A 20023-nucleotide genomic window follows, 5' to 3' on the forward strand; every position below is an offset into this window, starting at 1 on the left:
AGTTTTAACCACCACACACACATACTCTGTACACTCTTTAAAACTGCTTTGAAAAGACTCTTATAAGCTTTATCTAGTAGTTTTTACACTGCTCTTTATATCTAGAGAGATAATCCTAGGTGGCTTGGCCAGATATTGAGGCCTTCAAGGGAGAGTGACGGCAGGTGCTCATCACAACAAAAGCAGCTTTGCTTTTGTGTGTTTGTGTATAGGGGTGTGTAAGATTTTATGTGAAAAAAGTTCTGTTGATAAAAAAATCTGAAAACTAGCAATCTAAACACTTGATATCATTTTCACATTTCCACTAACTGGTCAACCAACCTATGCCTAAAAACAAGTAGTGATAGGGAATCATGATCTCCTGAGGCTGCCCATAACTTTGGGCAGCTATTAACTGTTAGAGCAACAAACTTCTATGCCTTCCACTCCTTGGTCCTCCCTAATTTACTTCTTAGTATCATATATAAAACAAATCTAATCTCCCTTCCACATGACAATTCTTCAGATTTGAAGACTGATATCTCACTTTTCTAGATTTTCTGTTTCCATACCATCTTAGACACTTCCCATTTATTTAATACCCTTACATCCAGAATTATATGCAACATAACCAGGGAAGTCTTATCTATGAGCAAAGCATTTATCAACATTTTTACTCAAAATAGCACACACTCAGTAGAAAGAACTCCCCTTAGGTTTTCTGGTACTCAAGTGACACAACTAGCTCATATTGGGTTTACTGCTGGTTATGTCCCTCTTTGGTTTACCTGTGCTGCTTCAAGGCTGTTCTTTCCTATCTTTTATTTATGCAGTTGAATGTTTTAATACAGGGGTAGAACATAATATACATTTCTTTTACATCGTGTATTTTGAAAGTCAGTGTCTGAAATCTTTTCAGATACTATTCTACTATCCATAAGTCTATGCAGAATTCCTAACTTTGTGCCACTGGCAAATTTTATTAGCATGCATTTTACATATCTTCATCCAGTTCAATATTGAACAGGGCCAATATTTAGAAGATATCTAATACTAAAAGACTCCCCCTAAAGATAGCCACATCCCTCTTGGTCCAGTATTCTGTATACTCTTCCAGTTTATTGTACCCAACTGTACCACTGCTAAGCTTATCTTTCCCCATTAGATCCACAGGAACAATCATAACATACTTAAATACACTACCTACTCTAACTGCACAGTATCTTATTCATCTATGAAAGTAACTGAGATAATATGTGAGAATTTGCTTCGATAAACAATCACCTGCATTAAGGAACCCTATCAGTGATAGATTATAGTCATCACCACTTCAAGTGTTTATAATCTACCTCTATAATAATCTATTTTAGAATCTTAACAAGAATCAAAACCATTCTTAACTAGGCATTAGCTTACAGAAACATTTACTTCTCATTTTGAAAATGGGAACTATTGCTGTCTGATTCCATTCTTCTAGAACCATTTTCATTCTCTTCAATTTCTTACACATCACTGAAAAAAATACAGTGATCTCTCTGGCAAGGCAAACTTAGTAGCCACTAACGCTATGTAGTTCAGTGATTCTTAAGTAGGAGTGACTGTGCTATGCCCAAGGAATATTATAATGTCTGGAGAGATTTTTGGTTGTCAAGACTAGGGAGCACTACTGGAATCTAGTGGTCAGAGGCCAAGGAAGGTGCTAAGCATATTACAATGCACAGGACAACTTTCCACAGCAAATAATTATCTGCTCCAAATGCCAACACTGTTGAAGCTGAAAAATGATGAAGTCCAGTCTCCTACTATCTACACAAAGAACCCATTTTCAACATTCATAGTGGGAAGGTTTCCAGAACAAAAATTCCCAATCTAAAAACTTCATGAGTGAATCGTAACACTTTTGAAAGATTTTAGTTATTACAAACTACGAAGTGCCAGATCTACCACTTAGTACCCAAGCGACCTTTTACAAGTGAGCGCCCTATGGGCCCCAGCTTCTTCATCTGTAAAATGAAATTAAAGTCAACAGATATTACAAGGCTCTGAAGATCAAAGGAAACAATGTGAAAGTGTTTAATAAACAGTAAAGCACTATTTAGGTTATAATTACATAATCCCATATAGAGAGCAAATATAAGATTCCATAACTACTTTCCTGTGGCTCTTATCTACTAATCCTGGTTCTATGCTCTGTAACAACATAGATTAAAGCCATTCCTCCTTCAAATATAGCATCTTCATGTATATCTTCTTCTAAGTTAAATATCTCTAATTTCTGCAATGATTTTCATGTTATATGTTTTTATCCTGTTGGAGGGAGGTGAAGAATGCCTTCCTCTCCATCATAATTGCTATCTGTTCAAATCCTTTACTTTCCACTAGGTCCCAGTTCATCAAATGCCACTTGAACATTTCATAGTATTTTAGCTGGGCTGCTCAGGGGAGGCAATGTGGTTAGTGACATGAGTGTAGGCTTTAAAGTAAGATTAAGGTTCAAATCCTAGTTCTAGGGATGCCTGGGTGGCTCAGCGGTTGAGCGTCTGCCTTTGGCTCAGGACGTGATCCTGGAGTCCTGGGATCAAGTCCTGTATTGGGCTCCCTATGGGGAGCCTGCTTCTCCCTCTGCCTGTGCCTCTGCCTCTCTGTGTGTCTCATGAATAAATAAAATCTTAAAAAAAAAAAAAAAACCCAAAAACAAATCCTAGTTTTTTTTTTTTGTTTTTTTTTTTTAAGATTTTATTTATTCATGAGACACACAGAGAGAGGCGCAGAGACACAGGCAGAGGGAGGAGCAGGCTCCATGCAGGGAGCCCGCCATAGGACTCGATCCTAGGTCTCTAGGATCACGCTCTGGACTGAAGGCAGTGCTAAACCGCTGAGCCACCTGGGCTGCCCAACAAATCATAGTTCTAATTCAAGGTATTACTATGAACAAATTTCTGAGACTCAGTTTCTTCATCTGTAAAAAGAATCACCCATTTTTTTTTTTAACAGAGCTATCAGAACTAAGTAAGATGACACAGGTTATAAGACTGTTAACAGAGTGCCAAGTACAGAGCAGGAGTTAAATAAGTGTTCCTTGCCTTTCCCCCACCTCTCCCTTCTTATTTTAAAGAAGTTTTTTTTTTTTCTTTCTTTTTTAATGCGGCTTCATGCTCAGAGTGGAGTCCAACGTGGGGCTTGAACTCATGACCTGGAGGATCAAGACCTGAGCTGAGATCAAGAGGGAGCTTAACCGACTCAGCCACCTAGGCACCCCTTAAATAACAATTTATATTCATCTTATCTCCTTTAAAATTACATGCTTCTTGAGAGCAGAATCATACAGGTTTCCCCCTTCTCCCTCTTCTTACAGCCTTTCCTCCTTCATAATAATTCCCAGTGCTAAAATTTAATGGTGTTCAGAGTAAGAATGCGACATGCTTCCCTGTTTCTCAACTACCTTGGTCATTCTACTCTAGATGCTCTCCAGACTGACAATCTCCCTCAATTTCCTTAAAGGTCAACATATACTTGGTTTACTGATTTAACTGTATAAATATATGACATTCTCATCAACAAACAGAATGATAAAAAAAGAATGCCACAATAAAAGATTTAACAAACTCCCACCAAAGCCTCTTAAAGGTCTCTCCTATGTCTTATGTTGAGTAAAACTCAATTCTAAATCATGGTGAGATGAAAATCTATCCTATTGAACTTTTTTTTTTAAGTATAATCTACACCCCAATGTGGGGCTCGAACTTACGACTCCAAGATCAAGACTCACATGCCTTAACTGACTGAGCCAGCCAGGTGCTCCGTATCCTACTGAACTTTGAATCCTTAAAGAGATTATAGCTCTTAACTTGGTAGATTACAAATAACTAGTTAATGAATGTTAACCTAATTTTAAAATCATTGTTAAAGCAAAGCCACAATCTACCAGATTTCTGCCAAAAGAACAAAAGTAAATAATCTTTTTCTTTTAGAAGAAACAAGTTTGCCCAAATGTATTTTATACCTGTTTATCTCTGCAGTGCCAATGTATAGTCACCAACCTGAAAAATGGCTGGCTTGACCATGAGAACAAAAATCAGACCACTAAACAGAGAGGAATAATCTAATAAGAATAAAAATAATAATCTGGGTCTTATTATATGTACATATATCCTATAATTAATAATAACTGCCATTCCTGTTAGTGTTCATAAATATGAAGGTATATTCTTTTATTATTATAAAGAAGGAATGGTCAATCCTAGGTTTTTTTTTAAACATTACATTTATTTATTTGAAGATTTATTTATTTGAAGGAGAGAGAGAGAGAGCAGAGTTAGCATGAATGGGGGGAGCACAGAAGCAGAGGGAGAAGCAGACTCTCTGATGAGCAGGGAGCCCAATGTGGGGCTCGATCCCAGGACCCTGGAATCACGACCTAAGCTGAAGGCAGGTGCTGAACTGACTGAGCCACCCAGGTGTCCCCTCAATCCTAGTTTCTATAAATTGGAAGTAAATCTATTTTTCCCCAAATTGTTTTTTGGTAATTATTTCTTTTTGCATCTTCTGTAAACAAAGATAACAAAATTACATTAACCTATAAATGAATCATGAAGTTTACAACTCTAGAAATTATTACCTGTTTGCCTTTACTAACTTCATTTGCACAAGTGGAAAGTTCTTCATGAATCACTCTGCAGTTTGTTATTAAACTTGTTGTTTGTGAGGTCGACAAGGGATCCCAAATGAATTCTACAAAGTCTGAAACAAAGTTTCAGTAGTGTACAATTTATTTACTAGATTGCTTTACTTGTCGCAAATAAACAGCTGAGGCCTTTAGCAAAGACTTCCATCCTACGCAATTTAAAATCCATGCCAATCATTACCATTATGTATTTGCATACATCAATTTCCTTGTCCTTTTTGGGCTCTGTTGAATTTTTCTAACTCAGTCACCTGTCACTGAGTCTATGGCTCTAACCATGTTGCTAAAACATGGCTAGGAAAAAAATACACTTTAAACTTATCAAGGTAAAACTCCAGTAAGCCCTTCACTCTGCCTAGTATTCCCTGGCCCATTCCACCTCCCTCTCACCCAGATGATCATTTTATGTCTTTTTCTTCTCAGTATATGAACTTAGCTTTTCTAGACGACTATTTACTTTTTTCTCTTCCTTTGCTTTCACCCTCATGCTGATGACTTCCTCAACTGATGGAAAACAGACAAGCAACTACTGCAGAATCTACACATTTACCTACATGTATGCCCACATACTCTCAACTTGTCTTCCATTCTTATGGATGAAGCACCTATGGTCCTCGCTAAGGCCAACCTTTTATTTGTACAAAATGTCTCAACCCCTTTGGATTACTGGAAGATCCTGTTTCTGGAATTCACCCTTTTAATTTCAGTATTGCTATCACTTCCACTGGATCTTTCCCATTAGCCTTAGAAGAATTATTCTCTTATATTGAAAATAATCCCTCCCTTGACCCTTCTTTTCCCTCTAGTACTGCCTGATTTTCCTTCACTTTACAACAAAATTCTTCAAAAACCATCTCTAATTTCTCTCCTCCTATTAACTCTTGAATTCATTTCAATTATTCAATTAGGCCTTATCTCTAACCATTCTACCTATTCTTACCATTGCAATGACTTTCACACTGCAAAACCTGATGGGTTGATTCTAGTCCCCATCTGATTTATCAGCAACAATTGGGAAAGTTGATCACTCCCCTTACAAACATTTCTTTTCTTGGCATCCAGGATAGCATTCCTGGTTTCCCACCTACCTCTGTGGTCTCCTTTACTGGTGGTGCCTGTCATCTCTTTGATTCATAAATGCTGGAGTACCTCAGGACTCAGGTCACTTAGCTCTTCTTTCCTATTTACATTTATACCCTTAGTATTTAAGGTCAGTTTTATGGCTCTAAATGGCATCTATGTGCTGATAATTCCGAATTTATGTCTGCTACTTGGACCTCTCCTTTAGATTCACATATTCAACAACCTAATTGGCATCTCTATTTGGATAACAGGCATCGCAAATTCAACATTTGTCAAACTGAGCTCCTGATAACACCTCCTTACCCTAAATGTGGTCCTCTCAGTCTCCTCCACTTCAGGAAATGGCAACTTTGTCCTTCCACATGCCCAAACCCATGCAGTCACTTTTGATTCCTCTCTCTTTTGCTCCACACAACCAATCCATTAGCAAATTGTTAGTGCTCCCTTTAAATGTATGCAGAATTTGACCACTTTTCAGCACCTCCACTTTTAATACCCTACCCTAAGCTAGTATCTATCATCTGTTGCTTGGATTACTGCAAAAGCTTTCTAAGTGGTCTATCTATACAATTCATTCTCAACACAGTAACCACAGTGATTCTATTAAAATGTTAGGCAGATAATCATTTCTCTGTTCCAAACTCTCCAATTACTTCTCACTCTTTCACTTACAATAAGAAATTAAGGTCTTACAAATGATTATAAGGACCTATAGAACATAGTTCCTGTCATCTTTTAAAAAGATTTTTAGGGAGGTGCAGGGAGAGAAAGAATCTAAAGCAGACTCTGCGGGGGATGGGGTGGGGGAGCCCAATGCAGCACTTGATCCCATGACCAAGATCATATCCTGAACTGAAACCAAGAGCTGGACGCTTGACTGACTGAGCCACCCAGGCACCCCAGCTTTTGCCATCTTGTTAACCTCTTCCTGCTCTCCACCCATCCTCACTCTACTTTAGCTACACTGGCCTATGTGCTGTTTTTCAAGCAAATCAGGCTGGCTCCTGCCTCGGGGCCTTTGCATTTGCTGTTTCCACTGCCTTGGGTCCTATTTCCCCAGATATTCCTAAGGCCCACTTCTTCCTTTCAGAATCTCAATTGTGACCTTCTCAATAAGACCTTCTCTGGCCAGTCTATTTTAAATTGCAATTCTCTTTGATAATTTGTATCCTTTCTCTTACTTTTTCATCTCATCCCTCATAACTAACATGTTCTAGGTTTTCTTTATCTTGTTTATTATCTGTCTTTTTCACAGAATGTAAGCTGCAGGAGAGAAGGAAATATTATTTTATTCACTACTGCATATGCTGAGGCAACAACAGTGCCTAACTCAGGGTAGACCCTTGTAAAATACAAGTTAAGTAATAGAAAAAATGAAATAGGTTTTAAAAGAAAAACCCCAAGCCAGATGTGGCAATTGCTTGTATAGGTAAGAAAGATGGAGGAGTGAATGACTGAAAATCCTGGTTTGAATACATGGGTGATGGAGATGTCACTTTCTAGATAAAAAACATAAGAGAAGTAGAACTGCAGCAAAGATGGTAAGTATGATTTCACATGTGGACTTGGAGATGCCTATTGGGTATCCAAGTAGATGTACTCAGAAAGTACTTTGGTAAGAGAGATCTGGACTTGCTCTAGTTCTTTTGGATTTAAAATTATGTAGAGCAGCACTATCCAAAGTAACTTTCAGAATGATGGGAAAAAGACATCATAACTGTTATCTGATAGCCATGAGCTACATATATATGACTATTAAGTATTTAAAATGTCATTAGGGTGACTGAGGAACTAGATATTAATTTTACTTAGGTAAAAATTTTAATAATCACATTTAGTCACTGGTTACCACACTGAACAACACAGACATAGATGGCACTAAAGGAGGGCATGAAATTATCCAAGGGGCTCATGAAGAGTAAAAGAGGGTCCAGGACAAAACTTGAGATTAAATATACAATACTAATTTCTCATAATTCTACTTATTTGAGGGACTTTAATTTTAAGTGATGTATTTGGAGATTTTAGAAGAGTAAACATATTCTGTGTTATTAAGAGAGCTAGGTAAAAGTATTAACTTTCTAATACAACTATGACTGTACTGCAAGATACACTGAGAAAAATCCTTAGAGCTTAGCCAAATTGGCTAAGAAGCAATACAAAAGTGGTTGCTTCATCTTTTAAGAGTTCTGGAGACTTTGGTATAAGAATCGATTCTCAGGGACATGGTGAAACAGATCAAGTAAAATTTCAGATGAAACAAATCTTCAGGAAGCACAAACAAACACCATTGTAAGTGCAGATGTAGGGAAGATGTAGTAATGTTTTTTAAAGAAAGAAATTAGCAGAAATGGGGTGAAGTCAAGGGAAAGAAAGAAAGGAATAGGAATGAAAGTATGCCACTAATAAACGACTTAGATATTATAAAAGCAACACTAATGTCACAAATGCTAACGGCAGAGAAATACTAGCAGTTTGGTAGCCAATCACTTGTGCAAAGAAGCACTTTTTAACCACCTTCAGTTACATCTATTGGCTTTTACTGCATATTTCTGCATTCAAAAACTTTTTTTTTTAATGCATTCAAAAACTTCTGAAAAAAATTGTGAATATAGCAGAAATGATTGATCCTAGACTCTGCCAGAGAATAATTTAATTTTATCAAGATTACAAAGCAGTACCTGTAAGTCGAGGAATAACTGTTTTGTTGATGACAGTAGGCAAGATTTTCTTATCAGAACTATCTTCCTTCTTTGAATCTTCCATACTGTTAGCCATAAATTTTTCTATAGATGTGAACCACGGCATCTGTTTTAAACCTATGGCATCAAACTTACAAATAAAATTATCAAAATTTTTAATATATTAAAAAATTAGTTTATTTTAAAAATAATATTTTCAGTAATCGCCTGTTCTGAGAATCAAACATAATAATTCCATATTTTAATCCCCTGTATTTAGCCCTAGACCACCAACACTAGGCAGAATGACATGACAAAGACATGATGTCTAAACAGTATGACAAGAAACTACATTCTATGCACCATTCATATGACAAATATTCCAAAAATGCCCACTGTGTTCAGAACCTGCCACACATTACTTTTGAGAACAAAATATATTTGTAAGAATAGCACTTAAAATAACCATGGAATTTGTTTATAAAAAATCATTTACCTCATGCAAAAGTCATTTCTGGTTCCCTCGATTCTCACAGGCACAAATTTATATTTTTAGGTGGTTTAGCTTACAATTAGATGGCCAATTATTATTTGTGGAATGAATGAATGAATGAACAGATCTCTGCTAAGTGTAACAGAGTACTCGACTCAGCTTGAGTGATTAACAACTAGGCTGCTGTTCAACCAACTACTTAACATTTTCTTACAGATAAGCTTAGTTCCTGTACTATGAATACTGCCTGGCCCTGAACCTAACACAGCAACAGGCAGGCATGCATGACTAGGGCAGAGAAAGAGAAAAGGATATGGCTCTGTCTCCTTCACGTTGTTAAATCTTTATCTTCGTTTCTCCTCTATTCCTACAATTTCACTTTCTCATTTCTGTTTCCTCACTAGACATATCCACATGGATGTTCCACACTATCAGTAAAACTTCCTTCAAAATCTTTTTCCCTCTGGAAATGCCTCATTTCTATTAATGGAACTACTACTGTTCTAATAACCCAGAATCAAAACACTGGGGCCACCGTTCAATGTGGTGTGTCAGGGTGATAGTATTTTACTAATTCTTTATTTTAATTCTAATACGGTTAATATACAGTTGTATTAGTTTCAGGCATACAATATAGCGATTCAACGCTTCCATACATCACCCAGTGCTCATCACAGCAAGTGCACTCTTTAATCTCTATCACCTATTTCACCCACCCCACCCCCCCCTACCCTCCTCCTTTCTGGTAACCATCAGTTTGTTCTCCATGGTTATGAGTCTGTTTCTTTTTTTTTCCTCTTTCTCTGTAATCCACCCTTTCTCTTTCCTTTGTCACTACCACTCTGTATGAAGAATTCACTACCTTGGACTTGGGGTACAGCAGTAGCCTTTCAGTATTATATCCATCTCTCATCTCCCTTCCCTCCAAGTTAGCCTGCTGCTAGGACTTCCTAAAACATCTTATTACTTTCATAATGCTACTCCTCCCATTATTTACCAAAATAAGTTCCTATCTCTTTAGGATCTGAAACTCTATACAATCGCTACCTCCTGAACTATGATTTCTCCTTATGTGCCTTTACAAAAATTTTCCTTTTTGTCTCCTGTTTAAATCTCCTATACCCTTCAGTCCTCATTTAAATCCTCCCTTCTCAATGCAGCTTTCCAAACCAAATTATTGTCAATACCTCATCTCCAAACTTCAGTACTGTTGGTACCTAAGTTGAATTTCCTCACACTAAAATTCTTAAAAGCTAATACTGGGCAGCCCTGGTGGCCCAGCGGTTTAGTGCCGCCTTTAGCCCGGAGTGTGATCCTGGAGACCTGGGATCAAGTCCCACGTTGGGCTCCCTGCATGGAGTCTGCTTTTCTCTCTGCCTGTCTCTCTCTGTTATGAATAAATAAATAAAATCTTAAAAAAAAAAAAAAAAGCTAATGCTATCTTTACGTTTTTAAATCATTTAAAAATGGTCTTAAATTTATCATAGAAGTAGATAAAAAATAAAAGTGTTTCCTTGACAGATGTTTAGTGCTATTCAGCCTTAAAAATAAAGGGAGAAACAAAAAGAAAAGAAACAAGAAAAGATGAATGCAAACTATTACTCCAACGCACTATCAATCCCAACTGTATGTATTTTAAAGCTAAACTGATAACAAGGGCATTTTAATAATGACCATGGCAGACTTATTTCTTTCCTATGTTAAGCTTAAATACCTTAAGAGGATTCCAATCAATCAACTGAACTCGGATTAGGGGATTTAAAAGCTTCGGTATGCACAAACTAATGAAAGCTTCATAATAAGAATCAGGATACTTTTCTCGCCATTGTTGAAATTTCAACAAAATATGCTGGATGTTACAAAAATCATCATGTACATCTTCAAAAATCTTCTTGTGGTCCTGTAAAATATCACCTGTAAACAAAATGAGTCTCTGTGTTTTGGGCATTTTAAGTTTGTGAACTTTATTTGCTTTCTAGAAACACAGTCATGTACAACTATGTATGTAATCAACTGAGCTGAAAACTTTCCTTTGATGTTAACGTATAAATTAATTTTTATTCAAAAAATCACTTTAATAGCAATAGTGACACTAAAAAACTCCACCATTTATTGAGTCCCTGCTATTTCAGCGTATAACTATCTTCTCTACAAGGCAGGTGTTACTACCTATTCACAGACAAAAAACAAGCAAACAAACAACATGAGATTCAGGGAAGTCAATGGACCTGCCTAAGATCACACAGAATACAGCCCTTCTTCAAACCCATCTATTTGACTGTAAGGCCCACATTCTTTCAAATATACAATATTTTACTTTCTCATACCATTAAAATTTTTAAGTAACCTCTACCCCCACCATGGGACTCAAACTCATAATCCTGAGATCATCAAGAGTTACATGCTTTACCACCTAAGCCAACCAGGTACCTCTAAATGTAATTGTTTTAAATTAAAAACTATAATATAGACAGTTTGTAGCAGAGAAATGAAATTAAAAATGTTCATCATTCCTTTACAAAAGATGAGAAAGGCTGAGGGAAAAAACCGTAAGGATGTAGAATACTCACAACGTTTCTCCATTTTATCTCACTTTTTTCAGAAGTAGAAAAAGTGTTTTTTGTTTTTTTGAGTAAACTCTACCCCAACATGGGGCTCTAGCTCACCACCCCAAGCTCAGGATCAAGAGTCAGTTCTACTGATTGAGCCAGCCAAGTGCCCCAGGAAAAGTCTAAAAAGGGGGTAAAAAATGTGTTCCTTTTTCCTTGAATTTCAACTATTTTATATATTTTATGTATTTAAGGGCAATCACAGTAAAGTATTTCCTACCATTTCAATATTTCAAATTAAGACATATTAGAAACTTGATAATTAACCTTGGGTTTCTTGGAAGTCAATCACGTCTTCTGAAGACAGTTCATCATCACTAGATGTCCCTTCCTGGTGATCACAATTCCCACAAAGTGTCCTTGCTTGTCTTCTTCGTGACCTATGTTTTGCAATAAACCGAAAACAAAAACAGTTCCTGTTGAAAAGAAATGCTTTAAAACAAAAAGCAGGAGTCACCATTTATTTAAAATGCTCAGAATATAAACTACCTTATTAGCACACAATTTTATGTTAATATTTTTGGCATTTTAGCTTGATTAATCATAACTGGTAGTTCTCCCTCTTTTTCTTACAGGACATTCTCATGGGCTACACAGACTTTAAAGAGGGGGTAACAATATAATAACGGGTGGCTGCTAGTTACAAAAAATTACCAGACTAAGAAATACCATTTACCTGTTCCTTCTGACTGACCTAATACACCAGTGTGTCTTAAATGCTGGGGTTTAGGACTGTTTAACTAAATCTTGGTTTTACATCATCCTCACAAACTAATGTTCAGTTATGGTTAATTATATCATATGGGTTAACTATATTTAAGTAGCAAAAAATACTTGCTCAATGATGCTTTAAGTCTTCACTTTATATAGCTACCTTCGAGATTCAATCTCTTCTAAAATCCATTGAGTTTTTTCATCTATAGCCAAGCTTTCATTTGTTGATGTCTCAGCTCTGCCTGTTAATGAATAAAATTGATTTCATACTGCAAATTCTCAAAAGAAATAAAGTAAGACACTTTGAAACCAAAGTTATATCTCGGGTATATATACATACAAGTGTAAATAAACACACTTAATATGCTTGAATTGCATATTTCATCATGCAATGAAATTTCAATGTTAGCTCCCAACCATAATATTAAAAGGCATTGAGCTTGCTAGCCTGACACCTTGGCTAGCGAAAATAGTTCAGCACTTGAGAACACTAACAAAATTCTACCAAGTTTCTTTTTTGCATATTCTTTTTCTTAGTACTTTTTACCAGTTTTTTTTTTCTGTGCCTGAATTGTTAAATTTGCATTACCAATCTTATTCATACTACATTTTACTTCAGTATATACCATAATTTATAACTACAGGTCGTGTGTTTGAAGTCATTTTGCTTTAATCAGCTATTTGGTTATGATCCCATCTTTCACTATTCCCTGGACAGCACTTTAATCAAAGGAAGGCATCTCTGAAAATACAAAACCAGTGTAAGAACTAAAATCCAAATCTATTTTTTTTTTAAATCCGAATCTTGAGATTTTACAGATGATTCTCTACTGAAACCCACCAAAATGTCTTTAACCTCCATAACTAATCTGTGGGAGGGCCATGAAATCTTTATTAAGTTACATTTCTGACATGGCCTATAGATTTACATCAACTCATCTCAAAATAGTCATTATCTGACCATATATTGTCTCAAATACTAAAATGATTAGAAGTTATTTTTATTTTTTTTGTCTTAGACTTAATTCAAGACATTCTAAAGCCCTGGCTCTACATATTTTGAGGTTTTTAAAAATAGTAGGTGAAAGGTTAGTGAGAAGATACGCAAAAAACATTTTTTATACAGAATACAAATATTTATATTCTCCAGCTGATAATTCAGCTTAACGATAAATCATACTGAACACGAAATACACTAACGTGATAACTGTTGTAAATGCGTTGATTCACATTTTAGTTCATCTTGCCTGCGTTTCATAAAGGTCATGGCTTGTTTTAAAAGAAGTGCATGCATGGATGATTCTATTTCTTGGATGCTGATAATCTGAAATACACGTAAGTAACATTTTGTAGGTTATCAATAATGAATTATAAAAATACATAAGCATATGTATATGCTCAATTCCTATGTGTAAAGGAGCATTTTCAATCCTACATTTTAATTTAAAAAAAATTGTGAGATACAGATGTGGCTGCCAACGCTTTTAATATTCATAAAACCCAGGAAATCAACTATACTAAAACAGTAATAAATATAATAATGAAAGCAAATGGGCTGAAGTCAGGAACATGGATAAGAATGGATAGATAAGAAATAGGGTTCTTTATTTGAGATACAAGGAGCAAGAGAAAATGAGGAGTTCAGCTCTTTTTCATAAGCTGAGGGGGGGAGACTATAAGAGGGCACTTGACAAAACTGATAAATTAAAAAAAACCAGAGAACGGAAGAGACCTAACCAGACTAGTAAAAAAAAACCTGTGAAGCAGAAATAACTGATTATTTAAAATCAACATTCTTGGGCAGGCCCCGTGGCACAGCAGTTTAGTGCCGCCTGCAGCCTGGGGTGTGATCCTGGAGACCAGGGATCGAGTCTCATGTCAGGCTTCCTGCATGGAGCCTGCTTCTCCCTCTGCCTGTGTCCCTGCCTCTCTCTCTCTCTCTCTCTATGAATAAATAAATAAAATCTTTAAAAAAATAAATAAAATAAAAATAAAATCAACATTCTTGGGGCGCCTAGGTGGTATAGTGGTTGAGCACCTTCCTTGGGCTCAGATCATGATCCCGGGGGTCCTGGGACTGAGTTCCACATCAGGCTCCCTAAAGGGAGCTGCTTCGCTCTCTCTGTTTCTGCCTCTCTGTGTCATGAATACATAAAATCTTAAAAAAAAAAATAAAATAAAATCAGCATTCTTATATTTCTTGGGCAACAACAACCCCCTCACTTCAATGATGTTCCATAGTAGCTACCATGGATACATCAATGTGTAGGGTGAGAGACTTTAACAGTGTAATTCTTCAAGGATCAATGAAGAAAGCTGTATTGCAATAAATACTTCAGAAAGCAACTACCAAGGGACAGTAAAAGTTAGACAACTTAAAACAAGAGGAGAGAAAAAAAAATCCAATTGTTTGATAACATTTTAAATGTAAATGAAAGCAGTGAAGAAAGTTGAATGTATTTTTTAAATGACTCATCTACTTAAAAAAAAAAAAAAAAAAAAAGATCAACTCAAGACCCCAATGTAAGGGCTTAGTATGTAGAAACAAAACCAGAAATTATAAAAAGGAATGATTCACTGATTAATACAAAAATTTCAAAACATCAGGATATCAAAAAAAAAAAAAAAAGTGAAATCAAAAGACAAACTCTAAGTTTATCTACATGAAGTAGGATAAAACATTAATTTTAAGTAGTAAGGAATTTTCACCATAGAAGGAAAAAAGAGGAAAAACACTATGAACTAAAAGGATAATAAAGAGACAAATAATTTGCAAGAAACAAGACTACATGTGTTAATAAAACAAAGGACTGTTCTGAGATATATAAGATGAAACCATAAGAGTCTCTTAATCATAGAAAACTGAGTGTTGCTGGGGGCAGGGAAATGGGTGGAGGGATGGGGTAACTGGGTGATGGGCATTAAAGGAGGGCACATGATATAATAAGCACTGGGTGTTATATAAGACTGATAAATCACTGACCTCTATCTCTGAAACTAATAACATACTATAGGTTAATTCATTGAATTTCAGTAAAAAAAAAAAAAAAAATGGAAAAAAATAAAATGAAAAAAAACCCACCAAATAAGTATGTAAAAACAACCCATTTTTTAAACGAAATAAGCTAAAAATAAAACTAATATATCTTTCTGGTGAATAATTAAACAATGTTTCACAAGCCTCAAAGACATTTAAACACTTTGATTTCCTAATTCCTTTTAGGAATTTTTCTTAAACAGATGGAATTTTAACACAATTTAATATACAAAACTTTGTAATACCAAAATAATTGCAAAAAACCCCTAACTGCCCAACATTAAGGGGATCCTTAATGTCACAGTATGTCAAAAATGTGTAAGAAAACAGTAGAGGAAAGTATTTAGTTGTGCGATTTACTTATATATCTTATGGTAAGGGGATTTCTTTATAAAAAGGAAATATATTTATAACCATGTTACCTTTTCATTAAGACAGTCAATTAAATTTTCCACATAAACTTTCATGCTTTTATAGAATTTAAAATTTAGAGCTTGAGATGATGAATTCTCTAGGTTCTGGATGGTACTCTTTGAGCTCTCGACATCTTGTATGTATTTTTCATATTCCCTCAGGTGTGAGCGGTGAGTATCCTGTAGCAATGTTAATCTAAGTAAACAAAACAAAGAAAAATGAAAACTGCTTTGTTTTTCCAACTTTTATTTCTAGTACAGTAAGTAGAAGTCTGATGAAATTTTTTTCAAAGCTACCTTACAGACACCACCAAGGAAATGGACAGTCACATAAACCTGGGTTTATGAGACTTGCTGCACACAAGAGAGTACCACAATGAGAAAGGTCTCAGGGGAAAAGGTAGGAAAGGACACTTAGAAGTTTTTAGGTGCTTGAGATAATTAGAGGATAATTTTATTTATTTTTAAAGATTTTATTTATTTATAAATGTTTTGAGAGACAGAGAGGGGGCGGGGCAGGCTCCATGCATGGAGCCTGATGCGGGACTCGATCCCGGGACTCCACGATCACGCCAGATCACGCCCTGGGCCGAAGGCAGGTACTAAACTGCTGAGCCACCCAGGGATCCCCCTATAGTGTGTGACTTTTAACTTTAGTCTTTAGACCATGAAAACGTAATTTCTTTTTAGAATAAAAAACCCAGTTAATAAAAAAAATTAAATAGGGCAGCTCGGTTGGGCATCTGACTTGATTTTGGCTCAGGTCTTCATCTCAGGGTTATGGGATTGACACTTGTGTTGGGTTCCATGCTCAGCAGAGTCTGCTTGGGATTTTCTCTCTGCTCCCTCTGCCCTGTTCCCTGCTCTTGTGCATTCTGTCTCAAATAAATATTTTTTAAAAAAACACTAAAGTTAAATATAAAATCTATCCAGATAAAGTGAAATGCTAATCTCTAACAGTGGCCGGCTACCTTTTTCCTATTCTATAATTAATGTAAGACAACGGTCTCAAAATTTCAAAAAAAGCCAAAATACAAAAAACCCCAAGTCCCACGTTATATGCAATTTTAGATGCAATCGCTGTAATTCTAGCTCTTTTCTTCCAATTAAGGACTTTCAGAAAGATAGTAAATAATAGTGAGGTTACTACAAAAATAGTCTTGAATCAAGGCAATCTTCATCATTTAACATCAGTACTGAAAAACAATGATCTGGAACACAGCGTGGCAAGTTTTTCCTGTAAAGATCCAGATAGTATTTTAGGGTTTGGAGTTAATAGTTCCTATTGCTATGAACTCAATTGTGTGGTGTAGCACTAAAGCATGCACAGACAATACATAAATGCACAAGTATGGCTGTGTGACAATAAAACTTTATTTACAAAAACAGGCAGTAGGCTGGTAGTTTTCTAACTCCCTAAGTATAGATAGCCTAATATCTAAAACTGGTACATCTAAAAATTTTTATATTTACTTCACTATATGATATAAAATGCTATAAAGTACTTCACAATGCTATATAATGTCCTTTTCTATGTCAAACCATTTAAATGAACCACTACAACCAATACATCTTAGCTGCAATATGATTATGGAATGAAGCTACTTTAAAGCTGATTTACACAAAAGATACAGAGGAAGAAAATTTGGAACCTATTACCATATATTAGAAAATAAATTCCCAAGTATTAAAAAAAAAAAAAAGGGCAACAGAAATGTTCTCTATGAACATCATCATTCCACTGTGTTTGGAAAAGATACTTGGTATTACTTCAGTCTGAAATTTGTTAAGGCTTTTCTGTTATTTCACATTTGATCTATCCTGAAGAGTATTCCACATGTGCTTGAAAAGAATGTACCTTCTGCTCCTGTTGGGTGGAATATTCTGGTTAGGTCTGTTTTGTTCAAGATCACTGTTTCCTCATTGATTTTCCAACTGATGTTCCATCCATTATAGATAGTAGGATACTGAAGACTCATACTATTCATTATAATATTGCTATTTCTCTCTTCAGCTGTCAATACTTGCTTTATATAGATGCTGTAATGTCAGATGCATATATATTTATAATAGTTTACGTTAGAATTTCTGATAAATTGATCTCTTTATATAAGCCATAATGTCATTCTGTCACTTATAATAGTTTTTTTAAAAAGATTTATTTATTTATTCATGAGACAGAGAGAGAGAAGCAGAGACAGAGGGAGAAGCAGGCTCCTCGCAGGGAGCCCAATGTGGGACTCAATCCCAGATTCAGGGATCATGCCCTGAGCTGAAGACAGAAGCTCAACCACTGAGCCACCCAGGCGTCCCCCTTATAACAGTTCATAATTATGCCACTACTGCTCTTTAGTTTACTATTTTCAATCCTTTCACTTTCAGTCTATATGTATTCTTAAATCTAAATGAGTCTCTTGTGACAGCATATATCTGGATCTTATTTTTTTACCCAGTCACTCTATGTCATTTAATAACAGCTTAATCTTTTTGTATTTAAGGTGATACTAATACAAGAAGATCTTGTTATTGCCATTTTGTAAATTTTCTGTCTTGTATTTTCTGCCTTTTCTTCTCTTGCTACTGTATTCTGTTGATTTTTTTTGTAGACACATGCCCTTAGTCTTTTCTCATTTTCTCCTGTGCATCTTCTATAAGTTTTGTGTGTTTATCATGGGAATCACAAAAAACATAGTTCTAATAATCTATTTTACGCTGATAACTTCAATTACATACAAAAAAATTCTACTTATTCCTTCATATTTCCTCCACTTGTTATTGATGTCACAAATCACATCTTAAAATTTTGTATTCAATAACAGTGTCACAGTTTTTGTTTATCTTTTAAATTCTATACCTAAACTAAAAGTGATTTTCACATCAATCTTACAATAGTACATGAATAGCTATTTGTTTCTATATTTATGTTTACCATAGCTTTATATATATACACACACACACACCAAGGCTGTGTCAGAAATTTAGTTTATTACTTTTAAGTCTACACCCAATGTGGGGCTTGAAATCACAACCCACAGATCAAGAGCTGAATGCTCTATTGATGTGCCAGCCAGCCTTGTATTTTCATATGCTTCATGTCACTGGCTGGCTTTCTTTCATTTCAACCATTTTCAGTCCTTTTTCAAGGACTTTTAAGAGCAATTTTTGTAAGGCAGGTCTAATGATAATGAACACCCTCAGCTTTGAGGTCTTTATTTCGCCTTGGATTTTTAAAGGACAATTATATTGATTATAATAGTCTTGGCTGGGAGTTTCTTTCAGCACTTTATATACATCATCCTACTCCTTCTGGCCTATAATATTTCTATAGAGAAATCTACTAATAATCTTATGGGGTTCCCTAGTATCTGATAAGGTGCTTTTGTCTTTTTGCTTTCAACATTCTCTTTCTGTCTTTTGGAAGTTTGATTATGTATCTCAGTGTGAGCTTCCCTGGGTGCATCCTTCTTATAATCTTTTTGAGCTTAAAATTGCATGTCTATTTTCTTCCTCAAATTGGTAAGTTTTTGAACTTATCTTCAGATAATTCCCTGCCCCACTCTCTCTTCTCCTACTTGGAATTCCATAATGTGTGTTATTCTGCTTGACATATACAGTATGTCAGGTCCCTTAAGCCTTCGCTTTTCTTCATTTTCTTTGATAATTTCAAATGACCATCTTTGAGGTCATTGCTTTTTTCTTCTGTTTGATCAAACAGGTTGCTAATCCTCTCTACTAAAGTTTTCAGTCGCTTATTGTGTTATTACAATATAGTATATATTTATTACAATTCAGTGTATATTGTTTAGCTCCAGAATCTCTGGTTCTTTTCCACAGTTTTTCTTTGCTGATATTTCCACTTTGTTCATGTATTGTTTCCCTTTTAGTTGTGTGTGTTCTCTTATAGCACTTTCAGCTTCTGTAAGTAGATTATTCTGAATTGTTTGTCAAGTAATTCACAGATCTGTTTCTTTAGAAATGGTGCTGGAGATTTATTTTGCTCCTTTGGTTGGACCAGGTTTTCCTGTTTCTTTATGTCTCTTGGTATTTTCTGTTGTTGTCTTATGCATTTGAAAATGTACTTAGGGGAAATAGTTTCATAGAGGGGAGGGACATCACCCATCAGCCTGGCTAGAGATCTGAGGAACAGGGGGAGTCTCTTCAAATCTTTTATGGGCTTCTATATTAAATTTCCCTATTAGAGAAGTCATGGGATTCTTCTTTAGGCATTCATAGTCTCTTGCTCCCTCTGGTGTTTGTCTGCAGTATGGTAGGCTTTCTGGCTCTGCCACAACTGAGTGGTCTTTTGCTTTCTGGGGCCCCAAGTCATCTA

General features: G+C 35.6%; 1 protein-coding gene across 19 annotated transcripts in view; it reads right to left on the reverse strand.

Annotated features, from left to right (window-relative positions):
• GCFC2 (GC-rich sequence DNA-binding factor 2) overlaps positions 1 to 20023 on the reverse strand; it is a 47528-nt gene that overhangs the window by 12399 nt on the left and 15106 nt on the right. For 3 of the 19 annotated variants that reach the window (XM_041755521.1, XM_041755520.1, XM_041755525.1), the window contains exons 6-12: positions 15703 to 15889; positions 13444 to 13567; positions 12404 to 12485; positions 11797 to 11909; positions 10635 to 10834; positions 8428 to 8578; positions 4598 to 4719 (exon numbers count right to left, since the gene is read on the reverse strand). In XM_041755521.1, coding sequence (XP_041611455.1) covers positions 4598 to 4719; positions 8428 to 8578; positions 10635 to 10834; positions 11797 to 11909; positions 12404 to 12485; positions 13444 to 13567; positions 15703 to 15889 — 979 coding nt within the window. Of the gene's footprint in view, positions 1 to 4597; positions 4720 to 8427; positions 8579 to 10634; positions 10835 to 11796; positions 11910 to 12367; positions 12486 to 13443; positions 13568 to 15702; positions 15890 to 17551; positions 17734 to 20023 lie in introns of those variants that run through there. The other 16 variants (XR_005987851.1, XR_005987852.1, XM_041755522.1 and 13 more) reach the window with 16 other exon arrangements.

Source organism: Vulpes lagopus, chromosome 5 (genome assembly GCF_018345385.1).
Source record: "Vulpes lagopus strain Blue_001 chromosome 5, ASM1834538v1, whole genome shotgun sequence".
In the NCBI taxonomy this organism is placed as follows: Eukaryota; Metazoa; Chordata; class Mammalia; order Carnivora; family Canidae; genus Vulpes; species Vulpes lagopus.